The sequence below is a fragment of the Lepidochelys kempii genome, chromosome 26 (genome assembly GCF_965140285.1).
Source record: "Lepidochelys kempii isolate rLepKem1 chromosome 26, rLepKem1.hap1, whole genome shotgun sequence".
Taxonomy (NCBI): Eukaryota; Metazoa; Chordata; order Testudines; family Cheloniidae; genus Lepidochelys; species Lepidochelys kempii.
This window is the reverse complement of record NC_136405.1, coordinates 15816650-15843636: the sequence shown is the minus strand read 5'-3', so window position 1 is coordinate 15843636 and position 26987 is coordinate 15816650. Positions and strand designations below refer to the sequence as shown.

The 26987-nt window shown below is 59.0% G+C and overlaps 2 protein-coding genes and 1 long non-coding RNA gene across 4 annotated transcripts; all 3 read right to left on the bottom strand.

The window, feature by feature from the left end:
• Nucleotides 1-2053: 2053 nt before the first annotated feature.
• On the bottom strand, nt 2054-4689 carry LOC144929902 (uncharacterized). Its single transcript, XR_013635064.1, has 2 exons — nt 2515-4689; nt 2054-2339 (listed from the first exon to the last, which is right to left on the bottom strand). It is a non-coding gene; the product is annotated as an uncharacterized LOC144929902 (long non-coding RNA).
• A 2695-nt stretch (nt 4690-7384) lies between these two features.
• On the bottom strand, nt 7385-17026 carry DDX56 (DEAD-box helicase 56). 2 transcript variants are annotated; one of them, XM_073325460.2, is made up of 14 exons: nt 16717-17024; nt 14996-15157; nt 14348-14508; nt 12936-13106; nt 12396-12486; nt 11884-12128; nt 11608-11727; nt 11049-11162; nt 10304-10398; nt 9949-10022; nt 9450-9539; nt 9011-9116; nt 8419-8519; nt 7608-7779 (listed from the first exon to the last, which is right to left on the bottom strand). In XM_073325460.2, the coding sequence occupies exons 1-14, from the start codon at nt 16837-16839 to the stop codon at nt 7693-7695; spliced, it is 1740 nt and encodes a 579-aa protein (XP_073181561.2). In that variant the 5' UTR covers nt 16840-17024; the 3' UTR covers nt 7608-7692. The 2 variants fall into 2 exon arrangements, with proteins under 2 accessions (XP_078706768.1, XP_073181561.2); XM_078850642.1 differs by lacking the exon at nt 8419-8519 and having other exon boundaries at nt 7385-7779; nt 16717-17026.
• A 2793-nt stretch (nt 17027-19819) lies between these two features.
• On the bottom strand, nt 19820-24326 carry TMED4 (transmembrane p24 trafficking protein 4). Its single transcript, XM_073325461.2, has 5 exons — nt 24008-24326; nt 22924-23024; nt 22492-22617; nt 21893-22039; nt 19820-21192 (listed from the first exon to the last, which is right to left on the bottom strand). The coding sequence occupies exons 1-5, from the start codon at nt 24324-24326 to the stop codon at nt 21043-21045; spliced, it is 843 nt and encodes a 280-aa protein (XP_073181562.1). The 3' UTR covers nt 19820-21042.
• Nucleotides 24327-26987: the final 2661 nt, after the last annotated feature.

Sequence of the window (26987 nt, the reverse complement as noted above, 5' to 3'; positions counted from 1 at the left end):
ACTACTGCACTGGGCAGCACAGCATGGGGAGGAGGTGACCAGCCGTCTGTGGAGAAAGAAGTGGTTCGGGACTATTTAGAAAAGCTGGACGAGCACAAGTCCATGGGGCCGGATGTGCTGCATCCGAGAGTGCTAAAGGAACTGGCGGCTGTGATTGCAGAGCCATTGGCCATTATCTTTGAAAACTCGTGGTGAACCGGGGAAGTCCCAGATGACTGGAAAAAGGCTAATGTAGTGCCCATCTTTAAAAAAGGGAAGAAGGAGGATCCTGGGAACTACAGGCCAGTCAGCCTCACCTCATTCCCCGGAAAAATCATGGAGCAGGTCCTCAAAGAATCAATCCTGAAGCACTTACATGAGAGGAAAGTGATCAGGAACAGTCAGCATGGATTCACCAAGGGAAGGTCATGCCTGACTAATCTAATCGCCTTTTATGATGAGATTACTGGTTCTGTGGATGAAGGGAAAGCAGTGGATGTATTGTATCTTGACTTTAGCAAAACTTTTGATACGGTCTCCCACAGTATTCTTGCCAGCAAGTTAAAGAAGTATGGGCTGGATGGATGCACTACAAGGTGGATAGAAAGCTGGCTAGATCGTCGGGCTCAACGGGTAGTGATCAATGGCTCCATGTCTAGTTGGCAGCCGGTATCAAGCAGAGTGCCCTAAGGGTTGATCCTGGGGCCAGTTTTGTTCAATATCTTCATAAATGATCTGGAGGATGGTGTGGATTGCACTCTCAGCAAATTTGCGGATGATACTAAACTGGGAGGAGAGGTAGATACGCTGGAGGGTAGGGATGGGGTACTAAGGGACCTAGACAAATTAGAGGATTGGGCCAAAAGAAATCTGATGAGGTTCAACAAGGACAAGTGCAGAGTCCTGCACTTAGGACGGAAGAATCCCATGCACCGCTATGGACTAGGGACCGAATGGCTAGGCAGCAGTTCTGCAGAAAAGGACCTAGGGGTGACAGTGGACGAGAAGCTGGATATGAGTCAGCAGTGTGCCCGTGTTGCCAAGAAGGCCAATGGCATTTTGGGATGTAGAAGTAGGGGCATTGCCAGCAGATCAAGGGACGTGATCGTTCCCTTCTATTCGACATTGGTGAGGTCTCATCTGGAGTATGGTGTCCAGTTTTGGGCCCCACACTACAAGAAGGATGTGGATAAATTGGAAAGAGTCCAGCGGAGGGCAACAAAAATGATTAGAGGACTGGAACTCATGACTTATGAGGAGAGGCTGAGGGAACTGGGATTGTTTAGTCTGCGGAAGAGAAGAATGAGGGGGGATTTGAAAGCTGCTTTCAACTACCTGAAAGGGGGTTCCAAAGAGGAGGGATCTAGACTGTTCTTAGTGGTAGCTGATGACAGAACGAGGAGTAATGGTCTCAAGTTGCAGTGGGGGAGGTTTAGGTTGGATATTAGAAAAAACGTTTTCACTAGGAGGGTGGTGAAGCACTGGAATTGGTTCCCTAGGGAGGTGGTGGAATCTCCTTCCTTAGAGGTTTTTAAGGTCAGTCTTGACAAAGCCCTGGCTGGGATGCTTTAGTTGGGGATTGGTCCTGCTTTGAGCAGGGGGTTGGACTAGATGACCTCCTGTGGTCCCTTCCAACCCTGATATTCTATGATTCTATGATGCACAGAATGCTTAGGACAGAGAGCTTTTCTTGCAGCATTGTTGTCCACAGTTCATTCTTGATATATTTCAGTGGCAAAATGACCTTTCTCCTGAGCAGTTTACGATTAGACTAAAAAAAGCTGCTTCCAAAAACCAGTAAAAAATGTAATTTTATATTATAAATGTTGAGAGTCATATATCTATACAACAAATAATATTTTTGTGTATATATATATTATGCTGAAAACCTGTTATTTTAAACCTGTTATGTTATTTTAATTTTAGAATATTTCTGTGAAAGTTACTGCTATTTTGTTTATGTTCTCACAGGAAAACAAGAGAGGTTATATGATTTTTTTACACCATGAATAAATGAAAAAACGTTTGATTAATTTTGTTAGGGAAATACAAAGTTTATCCAGACTATATAAAATATATTTACAAATGTTTATTCCGATTAATTTTTGCTAAGAAACAATGAATTGTTGGGATTTTTCTTGCCATACTATAAAGATACAATGTATTATGCATATGGTATGTGATTTGTAAGTCTATATATTAATTTTTACATAGCATACCACCCATAATAAAATATTATCTTGTGCGCTCCAAACCTGTCAAGCAGAATATCCGAGTCTTTTTTCTAGGCAGACATCTCTCTTTGCGTTTGCTTCTCTGTCCTCTGTCTCCCCCAGGACGACTAATCAATCTCGAGCGAACTGCTCAGACACACAGAGTGACAACAAGCAATATGTGAAAGAGAAAGAATGTACCAGAAAGAAGACTGGTAATCTCTCGACAGGCATTGAGAAAGTCAGGAAAATCAAGCAAATATAATCAATATTTAATAGCCTGTAAATCATATATACACATAGTTTGAAATAACTTGCTCACCAAGTGCTCAGAATATTTTGATATAGATGTATATCTGCCTTCTCTTCTCTCAAAACCTTCTATTTATCCTTTCATCAGCACTCTCTGATATTTATTGGGAAGGTTCCCGAAACTGACGGAGGAAAGCCAACACAAATGTATCCTCCTCAAGATCCACTTGACCATAGTTCATAAGATGATCACCTGCAAACTCAATCATGTGAAGCATGGATAGCGCATGGAGCAGAAAGCGGTGTGCTCACTAAAATACTGTGGCAGGGTCAGGCCAGATGGCTACAGGAGAGTAATCCTATTGGGATCCGGGAAGTGCTAAAGGATCCCCTAAGAGGGGTCCACAGGACCTGGAAACCAAATGAGTAGCGGGGACAACTAATGAAATAACAGGGACAGGAGTGTGGTCAAAGGGTCAAACGAAGGGAACTGGATGGGGACACAGAGCAGAGAACCCCGGACAGAGCCCACTGCTCCTCAAAGAAGTCAAGAGAGTCAGTGGACACTGCCCAGAGGAACTCTGCCCGGAGGCGTGAACAGAAGGAGGATTGGAAATAGGCCCCACAGTCACAGCTACAGGAAAGTGATAGAAGGTAGATATATTAGCCCCAGATTAAGCTGATCCCTTTTCCTTGAGTAAGATAATGGGCTGTTCCAGAACAATCAGGAAGTTGCTGGAACCAATTAAGGCAGGCTAATTAGGACACCTGGAGCCAATTAAAAGCTACCAGAATCAATTAGGACAGGCAGGCTAATCAGGGTACCTGGTTTTAAAAAGGACCTCACTTCAGTTTGTGATGCATGCGAGGAGCTGGGAGCGAGAAGATGAGAGTGAGCAGGCGTACTGCTGGAGGACTGAGAAGTACAAGCATCTTCAGACATCAGGAGGAAGATCCTGTGGTGAGAATAAAGAAGGTGTTGGGAGGAGGCCATGGGGAAGTAGCCCAGGGAGTTGTAGCTGTCACACAGCTGTTCCAGGAGGCACTCTAGACAGCTGCATTGCACAGGGCTCTGGGCTGGAACCCGGAGTAGAGGGCGGGCCCGGGTTCCCCCCATCCCCTATTTGATATAAGAGGAGTCGACCTGGACTGTAGGTCCCACCAGAGGGGAAGGTCTCTGGCCTGTCCCCCAACCCATTAGGTGGGCCAACAGAGACTGCGGGGATTGTTCTCCTCCCTTTCCCCATGCTGGCCAGCGATGAGGTTAGCTGAGTGAATGGCAGGTTTGTGCCACTAACAAAAGGAGCCAAACTGAGGGCTGCCGTAAACCTCTGAGGCAAGCAAACTCGCCAGAAGTGCAGAACCACCAAGGCAGAGGAGGAACTTTGTCACAATACACAATGGTCCCTATGTACAGATCAGAAGAGGAAAGAATACACTAATATTTAAGAAAACGAAGAAAAACAGGAGCGAGGGCACTATACAACGGAGCGTGCTGGACCATAAGCAAAAGATGGTGGCCTTCCGGCTATTACCAGCCAGGAGGGATGCTGTATGTGACGTCACTCTTAGGACAAATCCCATCCAAGTAGGAGCGTGGCAGGATTGCTTCACACACGGCCATCTCCAACCGCACATTTTCCCCGATTTTATTGGCAGAGGGGTCATTTATTTATTTAAATAAGTTCTGAAGGCACGGTCAGAATTTTACCCGTAGCAGCTGGCCAACAAAACGCTGCCTTCGGAGACTGACAGCAGACTTACTCCTAGACATGCTAATTTTACAAGAGCAATTATGGCTTTTTTTCTCAGCAATGAACAATTAGTGAAGGGTGAGGGTAGGGTAAGGGTATTTGTGTAGCCATTGTGTACATTTGTCATATTTGCACAAAAATGCATTGAGAGAATCTTCTCTTCCCCTATGTCCTTTAGTTACCAACCAATTTTCATGAAATTGGAAATAGAGTCAGATTTTTCTTTTTAGAGGTCCCAAGCTGTAGTTTAGTTAGTTTATGCATTAATCTGGCGCTGCGTGTCAGGGACTGCGGGTGCCCTCTGCCCCATCCTGTTATCACCCAGCTAACCAACGCCTATGGCCTTGGAGCACAGTCCCAGGCCCCAATAAGGCTGATGCAGCAGCAGATATGGGGAGCCTGGTCGATGTGCCAAGGACACCGCTTGCTCTGTCAGACAACCTGTGAATATACAGACAAGGGCCCTGGGCAACCCAGACCCCGCCCTGCTGTTCCCCAGGCAACCCTGACCCCACCCACCCATCCCCCAGGTAACGGGAACTTGCCCTCCTGTCCCCCAGGCAACCCTGACCCCATCCTCCTGTTCCCCAGGTAACAGGACCCCCTTCTGTCCCTCAGGCGACTCCAACCCCACCTTCGTGCCCCCAGCACACTTCCCCCCCCTCCCCCACAAGACCTGTTGCTGTCTGGGATCTACCAGTCACCCCAAGCTGCAATATGGACGCAGAAAGCCCCATAGATTGGTTGAGCCCTGCCCAGCACATGCAGCAGAGTGGCCCCAGCCTGAGCCCTGGGCGTGTGGGGCTGAGCCAGGCCACGAAGCCAGCGCACCCCTAAGCATGGGCTTTCCCTTGTCAGGAAGGGGGCCCTGGAGGAGGCTCACAGGTGGTGAGCTGGGTCCTGCCCCCATGGACACCCCCAGTGCAGGGCAAGGCCCAGTTCCAGGTAGCAGAGCTCTGGCTTTCTGGGCTGCAGTTGTACTGGCCACCCCGGTGAGACACCCTGACCACAGAACCCCCAGCAGGACAGTGCCTTAACCTCGACCCCCAGCCCTGCCCAGTGATGAATGTGCCAAGGCCTGCTCAGGACACGAGCCTGCTGGGATCCCAGCCCGGACTGAGGGAGCCAGACAGGTGCCCCCGGCCTCTCTATCTAAACCAGGAGAGTGAAATAACCAGGCTCCCTTGGCAAAGTGGCCCTGGGGGATTAGCCCATGGGCCCTGTATTGATGCAAGGACTGGGGCCCTGTCAGCATGGGTGGGGGCAGGCAGCAATAATTTCCCTGAAAGCAGCATGGCTGGGGGGACAAAGAAAGGCCATGCAGGGCAGATGGAACATGCCCCTGATGCCCCCCAATCTCCGTAACCGTTAGAGGTACCCACCTGTCCCGGGGGACACACACTTTCAACGCAGTCAGAACAGCCCCCTGCACAAGCCAGAGAAATGAAGGGCTGAAAGGTTCAGTACCCTGATTGCCCCAAGAAATCCAGCCCAGCCCCAGTCCGCTGGCCTGCCGTACAGGTGAGGAGAGTCTGGTTCGTTCCTTCAATCCCAGCTCTTGTTCTGCAGCAAGCAGGGAAGGGGAAGGCCTGGGTGTACTCAGCTGGCCTGCACCCTGGGCACTGAACAGAGGGGCCGGTCTTCTTGCTGACTGCTGGCTGCGTTGGGCGTGATGGCACCGACCGGCCCAGGGGAGATACAAGCACCTGATGCAGTTTTGACTTTGAAAGGTGAAGACAACTTGCTCTAAAAGGTGGTGGTGGGCATCCTCTGGGGCCACAGAGAAGCACAATCCTTGGCCATAACTAAATGTGGAATCCTCCCCTACGGCTCACAGCTGCCTCCTCTGCCAGCCCCACCCCTCCCCCGACACCAGGGTATGAAACCCGAGGCCATCCTGCAAAGTGGGTTTGCCAAAGCCCCCAATGACATATGCTGCCACAGCAGGGTCCCTGGACGGGGCAGCACGCGCCCTGGCTTTGAACCAAGCCAGGCTCCGGGCATGTCCCCCCCGTGCGAGTCCAAGCGAGCGGGCCAGAGAGCCTCACACAGTAACCAGGAGCCACTGCAGGCGATGGCTTAAAGTGGAACCTCTTGTCCCCAAGTCCGGGGGAACAGGACCCTCCACCCAGTGCAGCCTGGCCCCTGCAGCAGGGCTTGCTGGGGCCAACACTAGCTGAGGCTGAGCAACCATGGTCAGAAAGCTGGGTCCTCTGTATTAGCCCGCGCCAGCTGCGGTCCCCACAGGCTGGGTAACTCTGGCCAGATGGCCCCTGGGGGTGATGCCGCACTTGCTTACTAACGGAGCCAAGGCCAGAGCCGCGGGGGCTAAGCAGAGCCAGGCGAGCCAGCGTGCTAAGGAGCCAGCGTTACAATTAGTGAGAGGCTGGACAGGATGAGACATGGAAATGCAGAGGCCTGATTCCCCAGCCTGCGAGGTGTTAGCCCTCACCCAACCTTGTGCCTGGGGTGGAGCCAGTCCTGCCCGTCCCTGGCTGTCAGAGGGAGAGGGGGGCCGAGACACAGAGCTGGCACAGGTAGGAGCAGCCCTGCCCTGGGGACACAAGGCCAGCCCTGACCAGAGCCCCCTCCTTCCTGTAGCTGTAAGGCCAGGCCTTGAGTCAGCACCAAGGGGTTGGGGGGCACCAGCAGGGCAGTTCATTAACTTCCAGCTCCCCTGTGCCCAGGGAGAGGTGCCCGCTCCTCATTAACCCCTAGAACACTAGGGGAGCCCTCGCCCCTCACCCTGCAGATGGCCAGTACCACCCCCTGTCGCTCTGGCAGAGGGAGCGCCAAGAGCAAGGGCAGCTGCCCAAACACCCTCCCTCACTTGGCACGTCCCAGTACCAGGAGGAGCAGGGGTTCTGCTGGCTGTGGAAAAGACCACCCAGGCTGGGCCTTCCAGATATGGTTCCACCCTCTATGGCAGCATAGCAGCCATGGGATGAGCATGGGCACTCTCAGCTGGGCAGGGGGCCAGCACTGCGCCAGGCCTGGCGAGACACCCCAGCAAAAGACGCATCCAGCCCCCGCCATCCCAGCATCCCAGCCAGAGCAGGCCGGGGGTGAGCGGACAAAGCAGTTTCCCCTCCTCCATGCTGCTCAGAGCAACCCCCAGCTGTTCCCTGGCTGGTGCCTCCATGGGAGCAGTGGGTGGCCCAGCCCCAGGAGAGAGACCCAGCCAAGTGGAGCCAGCATTGAGCTTTATTGGGGTCAGCTGCCGTCCGCAACCCTTCGGCCCCAGCCCCCTCTCCCCACAGCCAGACTCAGGCTCCTGGGGGCTGGCACCGGGATGTGGCTGATGCCAGCAGCAGAAGATGCCCACGCCCAGCCACAGGTGCCCCAGAAGATCCCTGTTTGGAGAGCGGAGCCGGGCAGGGGCGCAGGGGGAGCACTTGTCTCCTCTCGGCCCAGCAGGGGCATCGGCCCCAGCCACACAAGACATTGTCTGTTCTGAATCCAGCCAGGTGCTCTCACTGATGGGGGCCCACGGTTCAGGATGTCTCCCCTTTGCTGGCTAGGTGCCGGGGTCTCCTCCCCATGTACTGGAAGCTCCGCAGAGGGTTGCGCCCCCTCCGGGCCTAGGAGAGAAGCAGGGGGGGTTAGGGACAGCAGCTGGGAGTCGGGGGGGAGAGGGCGTCCATTTCCAGGCAATGCAGTGGGGCTGGCTCCCCGGTGACCCCTGCTGGCTGGAGGCAGCTCTGCCTCCCTGGATCAAGAAGAACTTGGGCTGTTGGGACCCACTGGCTCCCAGAATCTCCTGCTGCCTTGGGACCCCCCCCCGAATACTCCTCCACCCGCTACAATGTGGGTCTGACCCCCCCCATGCCCAGCACATGGCGGTGCCAGCTACGGAGCCCCAAGGATAAGGCTGTCTGGGGCTGGGTGGGCACCATCACAGCCCCTCCTGGGCCCGTGGGGCTCTGCCTTGGCCTCGACTCCATGCTGGGGGCACTGTGGGAAACCGCCCCTCCAGCCATCACCCCCAGCATACAGGGCAGTGCCTGTTGAGGGCAGCAGGCAGGGTGCCCCCAGCTCCCATGCAGTGGGAAGCGGCACTGCAAAGCTCCATCCCACCTCAGACTGGCACTGCTGTGGCCAATCCCTCCCTCCAGTCCCGGGACAGGGCTCGGAGTTCCCCCTGCGTGCCCTCACACTCTCCCTACACGGCCGCCCCCAGTGCTCTTGGGCTCGGGGAGGAGCCCAGCCCAGACACCCACCTGGAAGCCCCCCCTGGGTCGGCTGCTGCTGGGGGCCAAGTGTTTCCGTCGCTTGCGCTTGTTGAGCAGGGGCTGGGCGATGGCACGCAGGGTGGGGGGCACTGCCAGTGGAGAAGACGGGTCAGGAACTGCGGCTGGGGCTGGCTGGGCCCTGAATTTGGAACTCCCTGCCCCATCCAGCAAGGCCAGGACGGAGCTGGGGAATCCTACAGCCTGGATATCCCTGCTGCAGGGCCAGACCCCCCCCAGTCCTGCCCCAAACTGACAGGAGACTGTGCCCTGTGGCTAACAGCCCTCGCGCCCCACCCCAGATGGGCTGCATCTCGATGACGGTCCCTTTATAACCAGCTCCCATGCCCCACCCCAGCGGAGCTGGGTCTCAGTGCTGGGTAAGGGGTCGCTGTACAACCAGGGCAAGGGGTCCCTATAAAGGGTCTGGAGGACCTTTGGGATCATGCTGGGTGAAAGGCACTAGAGAGGCAACAAGGGACCCCAGAAGTGCCCCTGTCCCTGCTCCCCTCTTCCCCCGGCTGGGAACCTGTGAGAACAGCCAGCCCCAGGCCCGGGCAACCCCGCAGCGGGCGGCACTGACCCAGGTACTCGGGAACGTTGCGCAGGTGCGGTTTGATGATGGCCGGGTGCAGGGGCCGGTCGTGGCGCAGCAGCCGCAGGTCGTGGGGATTGTCCTCGAAGTACGTCTGAGGGGACACATTGAGTCTAGACCCAGCTGCAGAGACACAGGGCCCCTCTGAACTGCCCGCCCCAGGGTTCAGTGCACCCCGCCCAGAGCCTGTCACAGGAGTCAGTGCCCCCCAGGGGTTCCCTGCCCCCCCACCCCCTGCAGGTTACCCCACCCCACTCCATATGGGGCCAAGTGCCCACCCCCCAGGATAGAGACAAGGCCATGCCTAGGCACACCCCACAGCAGCCAGCCCGTCTGTGCAAACTGGGGAGCCGACCCCCCAGGGCAGTGGGTTCACTCCCTGCAGAGGGAGGGGCCGCACTCTGCTTCATTCCCAACCCCCCCCGACCTTCAGTTTTTCCGAGTTGAGTAGCTCCTCCTTGATCTCCCGCAGCCGCGCCTCCTTGATGGCCTGCTTGGTGACAGAGCGCATGGCGTCCTGGGGAGAAGGGGGGAGGTAAGAGCCCCCTGCACAGACAAGGCCAGAACCCAGCTCCCCCAGATCCCAACGCCTGCCCCCTCACCCACCCTTCTCCCCATGGCTCCCGCCCTCTGGTGGGACTTCAAGGCTGGAGTTGGGGTGTAGCTGCGCCAACCCCATGGGCCCTGGCAACTCCCCCAACCCCTGGCACCTGCTCCAAGCCCCCCTCCTCTGGCCAAGCTGCCTTGGGCCCCACTGTCCCTTCCCTGGCGCTGATATGGGGAGGGTCTCCCAGGTGCAGGGGGAGGCAGGGGGAGGGAAGGGGTGTTTCCCGCCCAGCCCCCGGCTACTTGGCAGGCTGGGCCCTGTTTTGAGCTGGTCTCTCTGCCCGTGCCCCTCTCCTGCCCACCCGCCCCCCTCCACTGACCCGGCATCTGTAGCGGAGCCCCTCGACTTCCTCCATCCGGAACTGGTAGGGGCGCAGCACGGGCTCGGTGCTCTCTGTGGGGACAGAAGTGGCCTGTCAGGCCCAGGGACCCTGGCACCATGGCCCAGGAGGGGACCCACAGCCCCTGACACCCTGAGGAGCAGGGGAGGGGCTGGGGCAGGACTCAGCCTGTGTGGTAGATACAGGGAGATGCCCCCCCACCCAGCCCCCACCTGATAGCCGTGCCCGTCCCCAAGAATGGCAACTCAAACCCTTTCCCAGCTGGGCAGCCAGTCGAGCTGCGTGCCCTGATCTCCCCACCCTTCATCGGACCTCAGCCCCAGAGCTCACTGACCTCCTGCAAGAGCCTCCTCGATCTCGGCCAGCAAGGGGCACTCTGGGTGTGTCACGAAAGTCAGGGCTGTGCCAGGGTTGTCAGCGCGGGCTGTCCTGCAGGGGGCAGAGGGGAGAACGTTGGGGGCAGCCGGGCAGGAGGGATCAGCAGGGGGGTTCTCCTGCCAGGCCTAGGACCCAAGAGCTCCCGCCTGCCCCACTGCGCAGAGGGGCCCTACCGCCCTGCCCCATGGGTAGGCAATCAGCCCCAGGGACAGGGACCGACGTGGGAGGTACCAAGGCCAGGGCTGTGCCCTCTCCATAGCGCTGGCTAGGCTGGACCCGTCCCGGACTGGGCCCAGTTAGCCAGGTGTCCTGGCCTCGCCGATGAGACAGGGCAGGGCCTGGGTCGCAGGAGACAGCCCTGGGGATTTCAAGAGGCCTCAGCGCCGGCTCCCGGATCCCCGGGCCCCCTTGCTGTCTCCCCCAGTCCCACCTGACCCGAGAGCCTAGAGACAGAACACCCTGACTTGGGGGCTGCGGCTAGTGCAGCCCCAGCGAGCTCAGTACCACCCAGGTGCCCTGCACACGTGGGCACCACAGGGAGAGCCAGAGAAGCCCAGCCTGGTGCCTCTGGCTGGAGGCCCAGCTGTGGGAGAGTGCCCCTTGGGGACACCCTGGGGCTCCACAGCCAGCTAGCTGGGCGCTACCAGCCAATATGGACCAGAGCAGAACCTCCCACCCCTCCCCTCAGCCCGAGACCCTACCTGCCGGCCCGGTGGATGTAGGACTCAACCGAGGCGGGCGGGTCAAAGTTGATGACTGTGGCGACATTCTGGAAGTCGATGCCCCGTGCCACGCCGTACTCTGGGTCTTTGCCCCTGCAAAGGAAGGGGCACCTCAGGGCACAGCCAACCCACCAGCCCAAGCCCAGCCTGCCCAACCAGAGACCCAGGAGAACAGCCCACACTGCCAGTGCAGGACAGCTCCCTAGAGCTCTTCCTCCAGGGCAGGGCTGGGATTGCGGGGAGCGAGGGGCCCCGGCAGAGCTGGGGGTGGGCTGGGACGGCAGGGAGCTGCGGGTCAGGAGCAAGGGGTACTGGCAGAGCTGGGGGTGGGGCTGGATGGCAGGGGGCTGGCAGTGAGGGGCCCTGGCAGAGCTGGGGGGCAGAGCTCGGAATAAGGCAGGGGCAGCACGGCACAGTCAGATGCCCCCTGCTGGTGACAGAGGCTGTTGCTGCCGGGCCTGGCTACCATGGACACGGACCAAGAGTCTGGTCTCTGTTGCCAGTGCTGGCCAGCCCAGGGGTCCTGACGGGTCCTTACTTCTCTGACTTGGCGCCCTTCTTCCTCTTGGCCCGCGCCGCGGGCTCCGCCAGAACCTGCTCGTCAGTGGCGACGATGTAGTCGAAGAAGCCCCGGTTGAACTGGCTGATGATGTGGCACCTGGAGTCCAAGCAGAGGCGCCAGTGAGAGCCGTAGGGACCAACCCCCGATCTATCCTGCCACAATGGGCTGCCCCTCCCCAGGGCTCACTCCCAATCCCCCAGGGCTGCATGGGCCTCCCCTCCCCTCCCCAGGACTCCCCCCCCGCCCCCTCACCGGGACTGCACGGGCAGCTCTGCGTTGAGCACGCAGGCCGGGATGCTGAACTGCTCCAGGAAGAGCTTGAGGCGGTAGCCGCGCTCCACAGTGCTGACGAAGAGGATGGCCTTGCCCCGCACCAGCCCCAGCTTGAGCAGTGCGTAGAGCAGCAGGAACTTGTCCTCCTCAGTCGCGCAGCGGATCTGGTACTGGCAGAGCTGGGCTGCCTCCGGCAGCTGGGACTCCCGCAGCTTCAGGGTCACCTGCGGGCGGGGCAAGGTTTAGCGCTCAGCCCATGGGGAGGGGGCCCAGCCCTCATGCGGCAGTGGGGGATCTTGCCCCCCCTCCAATCCCACAGACCCACAGGATAACAGGCCAGGATGGTTGAGTGAGGAGCCCCCCGCCCCCCAAAGGGATTTAACCCCTTGTGCAGCAGCCAGGCCGCAGAGCAGAGCTGCCCAAGGCAATGGGGGAAGACGCTGAACCTGCCTGGCGCCAGGCCAGCCGAGCCACCCCCGGGTCCCCCTTACTGGGTTGTGTAGCGCCAGCTCCTTTAGCGCCTGCACCTCCTCGCTGAAGGTGGCCGACATCAGGAAGCTCTGGTAGATCTTGGGGAAGTGGCTGCCAAGGAACCAGAGACCAGCTCAGAGCCTCCCCCTGGTCCCAGAGTGACACCCCCCACGGGCTCCAGGAGGGGCTGGCCACCCTGCTGCCAAGGCCTCTGTTCACAGCCCACACAAGAGGGGTCTGAACCTCCCGCTCCCTACAACAGCAGTCGCTGTCTCCTGACCTTGAGCCTTAGCCAGGACAAGGGAGCCTTGGCTGGGCCTTATAGGCAGTACAGACCCTCAGGCAACAGGCAGCAAAGCAAATTTCCCTCCCCACAGCCCCCCCCAATCAACCCCACTCACTGGGACCCCCCCGTCCCCCAGATCACATCCGTTCCCCAGGGACCCCCCGCCCCCAGAACACACCCACTCCCGAGGGACCCCCAACCCCGCAGAGCATATCCACTCCCCTGGGCCCCCTCACTCAGGCTGGGGGCAGGCTGGCCAGCCCTAACAGCTCACCACAACAGGTTCTTCAGATCCTCCTCAAAGCCAAAGGAGAAGAGTAGGTCAGCCTCGTCCAGGACCAGCACCTCCAGGGAGTGGCGCAGGCTCAGGCTGTGGCCCTGCAGATGAGCCAGGACCCGCGACGGCGTCCCCACCACCACGTCCGGCTTCTCCATCAGGATGGGCCTACCAGGGGCACAGAGCGAGCATGAGGGGCTGGGCCACGCGGGGCTGAGGGTCACCACCAGGCCAGGTACACAGTGATTGCCAGCACCTCCTACGAGGGCAGGAGGGAACGGAACTACCCCCGGGAGGGAACGGTCACACAGCAAGTCCGGGACAACCAGGAAAAAAACCCAGGAGTCCTGCTCCTTGTCCGCTACCCCAACCACTTTATCTTGCTGCCTGCCTGCAGGGTTCTAGTACAACAGCATTCCCCAGAGTGCAGCCAAGAGCCAGCCTGGGCACACACGCCCCCGGGCCAGGCCCCGGCACACACACGCCTTCGGGCTCTACCTCTTACAGTTGCAAAGAAAACCTTGTAGCCCAGGATTCCAATGCAACTGGGACAGCATCTGCCTGGGTTCGCAGGGAGCCCGACTGGCCCCGCTCCTTTCCCCAAGGATGACACAGCTATCAGGGCCTGGCTGTTCCCCACAGCTGGTCAGAGAGCAGGTGGGGCTGGAGCAGAAGAGGCCCCAGGCACTGGCAGCCTCTACCAGCTGGGGGTGGGTGGGGGGTGAGAATGGGGTAACTGCCCCAGGGGCTCCGCTCTCAGGAGCTGCTGGCCAGTGATCCTCACTGAGCAGAGAGGCTGTGCTCCCAGCCCCGGGTCCCACCCCAAGTGGAGCTGGTCAATAGCCTGGGCTGGCCCAGCCAGGTCCATGCTGGTCCCGGTAGCCAGCCTGGCTCTGATCACAGCTGGGCTTAGCTAGTCACTGCACCGCAGAGCCCCTACCCCCGACCAGGGAGGTGTCCCCGAAACCCCTTCATGGGGAGTCCGTGAGCCTACAGAGCTCCCAGGGCTCCTGCCCAGGGGGAAGGGAAGGGCAGGACCCACATCAGGGCAGGAAAGAGCCAAACCACATGGAGAGCAGCTGCCCACAGTGGGGCCCCAGTCTGACACATTGCCACTGGCTCACATGGGCCCTCTAGTCTCTCCAGGGCAGCAGGGCCCCTGGGGTTGGGAGGGGACAATAGCTCCCCGTCGTGTATCCCCAGATATTCTCCAAACCAGCCAGCCCTTTGGCTCCATGGTGGACCTGGGGTGCATCGGGTCCCACAAGTGACTGGCACTCGGGGCACAGGCTGCTCCCAGGGAGCAGGCAGCTTGGACCACTGACTATGGGTGGGCACCAGGCCCCCCAACCCCACTCCCTTCCCCCTCCCATCTGCCCCAGCCTTCCCCTTCTCCCCGGGGCTCTCACCTCTGGGCAGACATGTCCACCTGCCCGGAGATGTCGGCGACACGGACATCACGGGAGCAGTATGCCATCAGCTGCCGGATCATCTGCAGCACCTGCTGGCCCAGCTCCTTGGTGGGCACCAGGACCAGCGCGCGCACGGCCTGCTCTGTCACCAAGGGGGACTGGAGGATAAGGGGCAGGGTCAGAAGCCAACTGGGCACCTGCCGCCATACCCCGGTGCCCACAGCCTGCCATGTGCTCAGTGGGATGTCCCAGGGTATCACGCTGGAGAGGATACAATGCCTGTGCCCCAGAGATGGACACTGCCTTGAGCCATTCCAGGGCAGCCCTCCTAGGAGCTACTGTCTCCTGTTACACAACAACTGCCTTGAGGCTCGAGAGGGCCCCAAGGCTGCTGCCAGGTTCTGATCCGATGCACTGGGGCCCCCCATCCCTCCACCTGGGGCACCTTGGCATAAGCAGCAAAGGGGGCCCATGTGGGCTGAGAGGCAGAAGGGCCCCAGCTGCTCCCCCAGGGACTCAGGGTCCCACTGCCCAAGCCAGTGGGGTTCCTAACAGGATCAGGAGCCAGTGCAGTGTGGGGCTGGCTGGCCCCTGGCTCGGAGACAGTCCCGAGAAGGGAGCCCTACCCCCAAGAGGCAGACGTACCATTTTCACTTGGAGCAAGTGCTGGATGAGGGGGATGGCATAGGCGGCCGTCTTCCCAGAGCCTGTCCTAGCCCGGGCTAGCAGGTCTTTGCCCTCCAGGGCCAGCGGAATGGCCTTCTCCTGGATCAGCGTGGGCTTGGCCCAGCCCAGCTCAGCAATGGCCTGTAGGGAGGGATGGAGGGAGCCTGGTAGGGACCCCAGAGAGCAGCCAAAACATCTGGGGCACAAGGAGGGGTGGCGCTGCAGGGCCCTTCCAGCCCCTCGGTCGGCTGAGACTAGAGCACTCGGTGCCCTGGGTTCTCCCCACTAGGGGTTGAGGGTGCGCGAGTAACCAAACTCTATGCCCAAGTCTTGGGGTCTCCGCCACCTGCCAAGGCCAGCGGCTGGCAGCCGAGATCACATGGAGCTTTGCCAAGGGGATGAATTTCACCCCGGCCCCATCACCCTGTGCACAGAGTGGGGCACACATCCCCAGTCCCGCATGGCTGGGCGGCAGGGCCAGGAACAGAACCCGGTGCCCTGACAGCCAGGCCAGTGCTCGAACCACTAGGCCATGCTCCCCACAGCGCATCTGGGGGGATGCCAAGGGGAGCAGGGGTGGGGATGTCGCACCATCACCCCCCACGCCCCCCAGGGCAGCAGCTGGGCATTGCCAGGGGACCCAGACACCGGGCAGCGAGGGGCAATGCGATTGGTGGGACGCGCCTGGTCCCTCGCTGAGACACCCCCCACGGACACAGGGAGGGCAGGGGTCTCCTGGGGCCCCCAGCCCGGGGACCGCACAGCCTCTGCGGGGAGGGGGACTCCCGGCTTCGCGCCTCCCGCCCTGCGCTGGGGGCGGCACTGGCGGGACCCCGTGGTCCTCCCCTGGCTCGGGATGGGGGGCTCGGGATGGGGGGCTGGGAGCCGGGACTCCTGGGTTCTCTCCCCGGCCGGGGGCGGCGGGATCCTGGGGGACTCGAGTGGTTAGAGCCGGGGGGGCGGGGGGGGGAGCCGGGACTCCTGGGTTCTCTCCCCGGCCGGGGGGCGGCGGGATCCTGGGGGACTCGAGTGGTTAGAGCCGGGGAGGGCGGGGGGGGGAGCCGGGACTCCTGGGTTCTCTCCCCGGCCTGGGGGCGGCGGGATCCTGGGGGACTCGAGTGGTTAGAGCCGGGGGGGGCGGGGGGGGGAGCCGGGACTCCTGGGTTCTCTCCCCGGCCGGGGGCGGCGGGATCCTGGGGGACTCGAGTGGTTGGGGGCGGGGGGGGGGGAGCCGGGACTCCTGGGTTCTCTCCCCGGCCTGGGGGCGGCGGGATCCTGGGGGACTCGAGTGGTTAGAGCCGGGGGGGGCGGGGGGGGGAGCCGGGACTCCTGGGTTCTCTCCCCGGCCTGGGGGCGGCGGGATCCTGGGGGACTCGAGTGGTTAGAGCCGGGGAGGGCGGGGGGGGGAGCCGGGACTCCTGGGTTCTCTCCCCGGCCTGGGGGCGGCGGGATCCTGGGGGACTCGAGTGGTTAGAGCCGGGGGGGGCGGGGGGGGGAGCCGGGACTCCTGGGTTCTCTCCCCGGCCGGGGGCGGCGGGATCCTGGGGGACTTGAGTGGTTGGGGGCGGGGGGGAGCCGGGACTCCTGGGTTCTCTCCCCGGCCGGGGGCGGCGGGATCCTGGGGGACTCGAGTGGTTAGAGCCGGGGGGGCAGGGGGGGAGCCGGGACTCCTGGGTTCTCTCCCCGGCCGGGGGCGGTACCTGCAGCAGCCGCCCGTCCAGCCCCATGTGCGCGAAGCTCGACTCGGTCGCCATCTCCAGCCGGCGCGGGCCCGCCCGCCCCGACTCAGAGCGCATGCGCCGCTCGCCGTGCGGAAGCACCATAAAGGCGCAGCCGCGAGACTAGCGCGCCCTCCTCTTCCGTCTGCTGCCCCCTAGGCAGGAAGAGAGTCCTGCACCCCCGGGGGGCGGAGCCTGGGGGAGGGGGCGGGGGCAGGAGCAGAGCCCTGCCGAGAGCCCCTGGGCCAAGGAGGGGGAGCCCCCTGCTCTGACCCCTGGCCCCTACTCCCCTCCCAGAGCCAGGGAGAGAACCCAGGAGTCCTGGCTCCCAGCCCCCCCCTCTAACCACTAGACCCTCCTCCCCTCCCAGCACTGGGATAGTGGGGCTTGGCCCTTCTTGGCCTCAGTCCCCAGAGCAGGGCTCAGGAGGCAAAAGGGCCATTAATGACCCTTTGGCTCAGGCTTTGAGATCCAGGGATGCTGGGTCCCACCCCCAAACACAGCTGGCTGGGGTGGCATCAAAGGCATTGCTACAAGCCAGGGGCCACCCAGGGAGAAACCACAGGATGGTGGTTAGTTCTGATGCCCAGCTCCACCCCAGCCATTCCCCCAGGGCTGGTTCCAACACCCAGTTCCACCTTAGTTGCTCCTCGGGGGTCTGTTCCAACACCCGGCTCCAACCCAGCTGCCCCCACCCCCCAGGCTGGTTCCAGCACAGCCACTCCGCACTCCAGTGTTGTCAACTCTCAGCAGTCTGGTGATATCTGATGTTTAGTAAAGCACCTGCTCATGGAGTCAGGTGATTGTGTGAGTTCGTTTCTACCAGCCACGTTGGTAGAGAAAAACTGGGAAATGCCTTGCCTAACGGCTCAGAGATATGAGGGCGAAGAAAAATGCTCAGAGTTGGTTCTTTTGGTTAAGCTGGGGCCAGACTCATGGTTCTTAGGCACCAGGGGCTGACTCCAGGTGGATCCAGGCCATTTTACTAGTTTACTTGTTTTGTGGCAGTACCCAAATGCCATTATAAATCAGGGCCCCCCACTGCCTTGTAGATTTCAAAGCCAGAAGGAACCAATGTGAGCAGCTAGGCTGACCCCCGCATAACCCAGGCCCTAACACTTCCCCGAATTAATTCCTGTTTGAAATAGAGCAGATCTTGTAGAAACACATCCAGTCTGGATTTAAACATTGCCGGTGATAGAGAATGCACCATGACCCTTAGGAAATTGTTCTAGTGGTTAATTATCCTCTTCATTAAAAATGCGCATCTTATTTCCAGTCTGAATTTGTCTAGCTTCAACTTCCAACCCTTGCACTGTTACATCTTTCCCTGCTGGATGGACAAGCCCCATTGAATTTGTTCCCCATGTAGATGCTTATAGACTATGATCCAATCACCCCTTAGCCTTCTCTTTGTTGAGCTAAATAGATTGAGCTCCTTTAGTCTATCATTACAAAGCAGATTTTCTAATCCTTTAATCAATGTCTTGGCTCTTCTCTGACCCCGCTCCAATTAATCACCATCCTTCTTGAACTGCGGGCACCAGAACTGGGCGCTGGATTCCAGCAGTGCTCGCACCAGTGCTCTGTGCTCCAGATGTTTATTCATCCCAGGATCACATTAGCTCTTTTGGCCCCAGTGTGTCACTGGGAGCTCATGTTCAGCTGATTTTCCACCATGCCCCCCAAGTCCTTTTCAGTCACTGCTTCCCAGGATGGAATCCCCTGTCACGTAAGTATGACCTGCATTCTTTGTTGCTAGATGTAGGACTTTATATTCACTCATATTAAAATGTGTATTGCTTGTGTCCAGCTTACCAAGCAATCCAGTTGGCTCTGTACCAGTGACCTGTCCTCTTCATTACTTACCACTCCCCCACCCTTTGGGGCACCTGCAAACTTCAGCAGTGATTTTATTCTCTTTTCCAGGTCATTGATAAAAATATGAAACTGCCCAGAGCCAAGAACTGATCCCTGCAGGACCCCACAGGAAACACCAGACAGTGATCCCCCTCAAGGGGAAGATGTACTCTAGCATGTACCTCACCACGTACCCCCTTTGCTGTTCTTACTGTACATCAGTTATGAGTGATTCACACTTGGGGTCACAGTGGCTGCGAGTGTATCTACATTCAGGGGTCATGTCCGTAGGTGAGCACAGGCATCTCCCCTCTCTTCCCACATGCTTTATGGGCCAGCTGTTGAGCTCAGAATAGCTCCCGTTGTGACCCAAGACCTTCGTAATGGCACTGACAAGGGGGTTACAGGTATATCCTGACTGGTCTGTACATGCTGGTTCACCAACAGATGTCAGGTGCAGTTTCATATGAAAGCCAGGGTCACGCTGCTCCTTAGCATCGGCATGAAATGTACGCCCGGCTAGCCCCTAAGGAGTTATGTACATAGACTGAAAATATGTTCTCAGAGTCTGCAGCAAAGTATGAGTCACTGGCAGAGATGAAAAGCAGGACTGGGATGTAATTAAAGCATTGGAAGCTAACGCAATGGGTGCCCAGCTAAACACACTCAAATGTTAACAAACAGATGTGACCTCAACAGGAATGGAGCATGCAAGCCCGGTGGCAAAGGGAGATTATCCTGTCCATAAGCAAAGACAACTAACTTGGGGGGGATTTCTAGAAGGCAAAGAACATTCCCCACCTAGGAAGTAAACAGACAGCACGATTACAATCATGAAAACTGGCTCAGCCAACCTTGGCTGAAATGCTGCAGAGGGCTTTGGGTGAGAGAAACTTCTCTAGAGAGGAAGTTAAGCTGGTGGGAGGCTCTAGAAAGCAGGTTATGATTGTGTTGCGTGTGTAACCATTTGCTCCCTGTGTTCTTGTTCACTGTCACCTGAATCTCACATCTTTGAAAACAACACCATCTTTACAAAACCTAGATCCATTTTCTTCACAGCATGTTGGGGTGGGGCTCGGTGCTAGGCACTGTACACATGGGCCTCCCCAAAGAATTTACTGGGGTTATTTTTCTAGGATCTCCCCCATTTCCCCACCAGTAGAAGCAGCCAGACAGAGAGCTCAGAAACCGGCCCCAGTCCAATAACCATCCCCCAGCACAGGAGTTACCAGAAGAGGTTTTATTTCACTCCAAAATTGTAACAAAGAACATCTGTTATGAATTCTCCCTGCAACACAGGGGCTGGGCCCAGACAGAACCAACCCAATTTGGTAGTACCATGGGGGAAGGAGAAAACAACAAACTGCATTTCAGATTTACTGCATCTTAACTATACCAGGTCAGCCCCACATCCATCTGCCTTCACCACCATAAACACCAAAAGGGAGGGGGGTGTCCACTGGCACCAGCCGCTTCCCCCTGCCATGCAACAAAGCTGGCAAAGCACCCACCACAATGTACTTCACCCCCTGAATAGATCCAGCTGAGGGAGGGTGCGTGGAGCCTGGGATCTCAGACAGAACTGAACAGGTCATGTGCCGGGGGGCAAGACAGGCCGATACAGCCTGGCATGTGGCCGGCCCCAGAGGGCTAAATTCAGCTCTCCCTTCCTGAGCGCTCCTGGCCAGTCAGAGCATCTCTGGTCTCCTATGGGGGACTGGAGCAGATGAAGGGGAGAGAGGAGGTGGGGTCTGGCCTCCCCTGCAGGTAAGGGGCAGGGCACCAGGGGAAAGAAGACGCCGGGCCACTGTCTTGGGCTGCAGTTATCAAAATAGATTCTGGTATAAAATAGCGGCTGCCCCTCACCTCTCCTCGCACCCAAGGGCTGAAACACACACGCTAGGTGCAGAGCCGCCGACCAAACGCACCCCACTCCCGAATGCCTCAGCTATCGACCACAGGTGGGATGAACCAGAGCGAAACAGGTGCCAGGGGGGTAAAGGACAGGGCAGCAGGGCCCCAGCAACTGGAGGGAGAGCAGCACCGATGGCACTCGTGTGCGAGGACAGAGCGGCCTCTGACCAGGCTGGCACACCCCTGATGCCCTGTCAGTAGCAGGGCAGATCAGTGCCAAGCCCCCAGGAGGGGCTGCTAGCCCCAGCTGGCGAAGCACCAGAGGCACCTGCTGGAGTCAGCGAGACAGCCAGGATCTGGCCTCCTCCTGTCTGTCTGCTGGCAACACAGCAAGATGCCTGGTGGCCAGGCTGGCTAATCATGGCCCCCCAGGGGCTTGGGAGCACGGTGGTGTGACAGCCAGCAGGTACCCGTGCTTCCCAGTTCCAGTGCAATTCAGTGCCTACCTATGCCCAGAGGGGGAGGGGCAGCGAGGGGCATGCCAGTGTGGGGGAGAGTGGAGGGCGCTGCAGTGGCGATTGGAAAGGGAGGGGATTAAACCAGTTTCTTGGCCTCGAAGAAGCTCTTGAGGTGTCTCATTTGCCAGATGCCGGTGAGGATGAGGATGATGGTCTGGGCGATGGACCACCACAGCACCCGCTGGTTGGTGCTCTCACTGGTCATGCGGAACCGCTCCTCCCGGTACTGTGCAGGGAGCACATGGGAAGAGGAGTCAGAGCGGGTGGGGAATCCTCCTCAATCCCTGCCTCCCAGGCACAATGCCACCCCCTGTTGGCAGGCCCCTCTCCATCTTGCTCTAAAGGGGATCACGACCCCTGCTACTGCGCAGCCAGCGTATGGCGCCCTCTTCACGTCCACAAGCAGGCACACACCCACACTTACTGCCCCCCACCAATGGCTTCCAAACCGGGCAGGTCTCCCACACGCATACTTACATCCCCTGCCAACAGCTTCCAGATTAGGCAGGCACCAACCCACTCAGTCCCCAATGGTCCCAGGTGTGACACAGACCAGGATCAGGTGAAGCAGAGAGGGTGGCCATGGACATCCTATGCCCAGCTGCCTCATGACACCCCCACTCCTCACAAATCCCCCCTCACCCAGCCACAACCCGAAGCACATCTTGTATTGCCCCTTTGGCAGAACATGAGGCCAAGTGTGTGTTTTCAGCCTGTACGTCCCCTGATGAGCCCTCTCTGCCACTGGGATGGCTTTCCTGCCACGGTTCCCTGTCCCAGCCCTGTGCAGATTCCAAGAATGCGAACCAGCACTCAGCAAGCAGGTCTTACAGCCCTGAACTCTTTGGAGAGGATTATGGGGAGAATGGACAGTCACCTCAGGAACCCTCAAGAGCCCCACATCCACGTACCCCAGGGCCCCTTACCCTTTGGTAGTTCTGCTCCTTCTGGATCTGCTCCACTTGGTCCAGCAGCTGCCGGGCTCGGAGCTGCAGCTCTGTCAGCTTGTCCTTCGCTGCAATCTCGGGGTAGTTGTTGGTGTGTTCTCCAACCTGGATGTCCAGGTGCACACGCTGCACATGGCACACATGGGGTCAGAGGCACAGGGCTCCCAGCAACACAGCACACGCGGTTACAGGTTAAGGCCCCAGAGAATCTGTCTTTCAGCTTCCACACACCCCCTGGCCCCCTCCCTCCAGCATCTGAGAGCACTTTACACATATCAGAGAGACTCACTTCACCTTCCCACAAGCAGTAGGCATTATCCCTGTGCTATAGCTGGAGAAACTGAGGCACAAAGAGGGCAGGCAATGGCCCATGGTGATCATCCTGGGAGAGAGTGGCAGAGCCAGGATTGGAGCCCAGGAATCCCAGTCAGGCACGTTAGGCAGACAGCCCTTCCTCTCAGCCAACAGGCAGTGTCCCAACTGCTTTCCCGGAAGAAACAGACAACCTGCACCCTAAGCCCCCCACCCCCCCGGGTTCAGGGGCAGAGGTCGGGTGAAGCACTGGGGGATTCTCTTACCAGCTTGCCACCTGCGAAGAGCGCCATGCGCGTGGAGTTGGAGTGCAGGCAGATCTGGTGCTCGCCTGGGGTGTGCGAGGTGAAGGTGAAGCGGCCCTCTGAGCCATACTGCCGGGACAGAACCACCTGGAACCACCAGCGACAGAGCTGTGAGTGCCAAGCAAGACACACCATCCCACCCCACAGTGCCAGCATGCTGCTGATGTCACTTTCCTAGGGCAAGGGAAACCCTGGGCCAACAAAGGGTTGCAGCCCCTGAGATCTGGCCCCAAAGGCCTTACCATAGGGAGGCACCAGGATCTGGGCAGGAGGAAGGGAGAGGGCACACAAAGATGCCCCGGTGCAGGATAACTGGGCTCTGCCCAAAGCAGCAGGGCAAGTCCAGGCACGGGGCGCTGCCACCCCCAGCCCTGCGCCCACCGGCAGCATTACCTTTCCATCAGGATCCTTCACTTCCACGTGCATGCCCAGCCCCGGCGTGGAGGGCAGGAACGACTCTGACTGCTTGTCCCACAGCTGCGTGCGGTAATTCCCTGCACGCCAGAGACGGGGATCAGGGCGGGGGGCTGCCGTCATACCCCCAGCTAGCCCTGACCCCACCCCCAACTCCCTTATCCTGCACTGCCCTGTGCTACTCCACCCCCACTGCCCTCTCACCCCCTGCTGCCCATCACGCCAACCACCCCATCCCACATCAAACCCAGCCCCCCGCCCACTTCCCCTCCTCGTGTCAAGCCCCCTGCCTCCCCCCGCCGGCTGGTCTCGCCCTCCTCCCCCATCGCCCTGCCTCCCCCACCCCTCCCGCCGGTTGGTCTCGCCCCCCTCCCCCATCGCCCTGCCTCCCCCCCCCCCCGCCGGCTGGTCTCGCCCCCCTCCCCCTGCCTCCCCCCCCCGCCGGCTGGTCTCGCCCCCCTCCCCCTGCCTCCCCCCCCCGCCGGCTGGTCTCGCCCCCCTCCCCCTGCCTCCCCCCCCCGCCGGCTGGTCTCGCCCCCCTCCCCCTGCCTCCCCCCCCCCGCCGGCTGGTCTCGCCCCCCTCCCCCTGCCTCCCCCCCCCCGCCGGCTGGTCTCGCCCCCCTCCCCCTGCCTCCCCCCCCCCGCCGGCTGGTCTCGCCCCCCTCCCCGGCTGGTCTCGCCCTCCTCCCCCATCGCCCTGCCTCCCCCCGCCAGCTGGTCTCGACCCCCCTACCCATCGCCCTGCCTCCCCCACCCCTCCCGCCAGCTGGTCTCACCCCCTCCCACCCATCGCCCTGCCTCCCCCCGCCGGTTGGTCTCGCCCCCCCACCCATCGCCCTGCCTCCCCCACCCCCTCCCGCCAGCTGTTCTCGCCCCCCTCCCCCATCGCCCGGCCTCCCCCCCCGCCAGTTGGTCTCTCCCCCCTCCCCATCGCCCTGCCTCCCCCACCCCCTCCCGCCAGCTGGTCTCGCCCCCCGCCGGTTGGTCTCGCCCCCTCCCCCATCGCCCGGCCTCCCCCGCCGGTTGGTCTCGCCCCCCTCCCCATCGCCCTGACCCCCCTCACCGATCACCATGGTCTCGTCCGGGATCTCCTCGATGAAGCAGCGCTTCTCGGTCTCCCCAATGTGGAAGTAGAGCGCATGCGCCCCCCGGCCCGCCAGCTGCGCCAGCAGCACCAAGGCTGCCACTGTCCGCAGCATCCCGGGCACCCACTCCCCACCGCCGCCGACCATAGACAGCCCCGCTCCCTCTCCCGGCCTACCGCGCATGCGCTGCCACGGCTCCCTGGGGATTGAAGACGACGCGCATGCGCAATCACTCGGATGCCCGGCCCTGGAGGAGAACTGCGCAAGCGCCATGCCTGGGAGAAGGGCTCTGAGCATGCGCAGCGTACAACCACCAGTCACGCACCCACACGCCACAGGTACGGGTGCGCGCGCGCGCGGGGATGCGGAGCGTCCTTCAGCCCCACCCCTAAACCTGTTGAGGGAGGGCGTCGCGCATGCGTATCAACTGTTAGCGCCTGAGCGTGGTGAGCATGCGTCCAGTAAGCTCGCTGCCTGGCGGGTTGGTTTAGTGGCTGTAACCCCCTGCTCACAACGGGGGAGCTGCGGGTTCGAGGCTGCTGCTACCGGCCAGGGCGCCTGGCTCCTGTCTGCAGGGCTCCTAGATCCCATACCATCTCTGCTATTGCTCTGCAGCCTGCTAGCAGGGGAGCGTGGGGTCAGAGTTAAGGTGTTCCTAGTCTGGAAAGCTGCTTGTTGCTCACTGATTTTCCTGCTGTTGTCATACCCTGCCAGAGTCCAACCAGCTGGCCCAGGGTAGACTATTCCTGGACACTTGGAGCCAAACCAGAAGGGGGGTGGGGCTCCATTTTGGAAGCTCTTCCCAAGGTTTTATTGACTCAGGCAAAGCTGCTTGGCTGAGAAACTCTGATCTTGATCTTCCTGGCGAGGGACGTTGACCAGGACCGGGGAGGGTGTGTGGCCCAGTTAAAGTCAACAGGGGCTGGTGCAGACTTGTGAAGTACACGTGGCCCAGAAGAGGCTCTGCTATAAATTCTGAATGGCCTAAATGCAGACGGGGTGGAATTACACAGGCACCAGCCTGGAAGGAACAAGAAGAGGACTAGCTTATAGGAAGCGCAGGGTTGGAACTGTACAGGCAGGAAATTGTCACATGGAGGTTGGGGGGGGTCCTGCAAAGGAATGGGTTCAATCCAGCATGGGTACTGCATGGCTAAGAGGCCACTAGGATCCGTGAGTGAGTTGGAAGATGTAGTTCATGGGAGGCAGTGGGGTGTCCAGTGCCTGACCTTACAGCACTCAAACGAATGTTCAATTCAGGATGGCCACAAGGTACTGTTGTTGTAGGTTTTAGGTATGTGGACACAGATGTGACTACATGTCTCGAACACCAGATCTCCCAAGTACTAGGGAGCAAATTACCCCCCCCCCCCCAGTGGACGACGAGGCCAAGATGACAGGCACAGTCACACAAATAGCTCATAAAAATCTTACAGAATATTTCCTCCTCTGTCACAAGTCAATCAGGGCCCAGCAGGCAGGATTAAAAGGATTGGCTGCATCTTCTAGGGGCCTGTTCTGGGTGATGCTGGGACAGGATAGGCAGTATGTCTTCTGTCTTAACCCAAAACACCTGCCCTGGCCTGCTCAGAACCGAACCCTAACGGCACCTTAGTGGCCATCCTGAACTGAACATTCGTTTGAGTGCAATATTTGGCTTTGTTGCCTGAGCAAACCCAATTTGTCCTGGTGTGTTTCCCGTTGATCCTATTGTCTTTCCTGCAGCAATAGCTCTCTCTAGCATTGGTCCTTCTTAATTGTCCTCTGGGCAGCTTAAACCATGGTGAGAATGGCCAGACGGGGCGGTGGGAGTGTTCTGTGGTATGGAAGCTGTAAACATTGGGCATCCCTACCTGGGTACGGCCATAAGGCAAGTGCAGTATATATTGGCACTGGTTTACAGGCCATGGTGATTCTGGTGTGGGTAACAAAGCCAGAGTACCCAGTTTATGCCACTCACCTGTTTGCTGCTGTGGCACTATGGTGGGGGAAGAAACAAGACTGCATTCCCTAGCAGAGAGGGTCATGGAGGATCTCCATGCAAGCTTCTTGGAGATCTCTCAAGATGACCCAAGAGACAAAGGAATGAACAAAGCGCTTCACACAGCACCCCCAGTCTGGCTCAACAAGCCAAAGAACTGAAAAGCGGATGGGGACTCTACCGTGGGTCTCTGCCCGAGCACAGGACTCTGTGCAGATGTGGGCTGTGTAATCGGGCTGCCATCCTGCCCTTTTTGAATGTATTCCCTAACATTTCAGGGTAACATGAAACCCATAAAGCAATCCAAATGCAACACCTCTGTGATAAATGAAAAGGGGTGGAGGGTAGCTCCCTTTTATGGACACCCAGCCAGCCAGTAGCTATAAAATCCCTCTTAGTAGCTGTTCTCTAATTGTGTTACCTGTAAAGGGTTAAAAAGTCTCCCTGCTATTCATAGGTAAAAGGAAGTGAGTGAGCACCTGGCCAAAAGAGCCAATGGAAAGGCTAGAACTTTTTAAAATGGAAACAAGACTCCCCTTTTGTCTGTGTTTGCTCTCTGGGGAGAGGTGGCCAGGGAGCAGCTATGCTGTAAGAAACTTAGACCAGGTATGAAAAAATCATCAGTATCATACCTACAAACTACTCATTTAAAACCCCAAATATGTAAGTAGATGAGGAAATGTTTAGGAAAACACGGTTAGGTTTATTCCTTTTATTTTGTTATGGCTTGTGGATTCCTCTGTGCTAACCCCAGGTGCTTTTGTTTTGCTTGTAGCCTTTAAGCTGGACCTCAAGAAAGCGATTCTTGATGCTTAATCCTTGTAGCTGTGTGACGTTACTGACATAACCTGTGACCGTATAGATCATTGTTGCAACCACTGTTATATATTTGCAGCAAATATTGTACAAAGGCTGTCATATAAGGAGTCTATGGAGAGGTTATGATTTGCTAATTATGATTATGCTATCTGTATGGT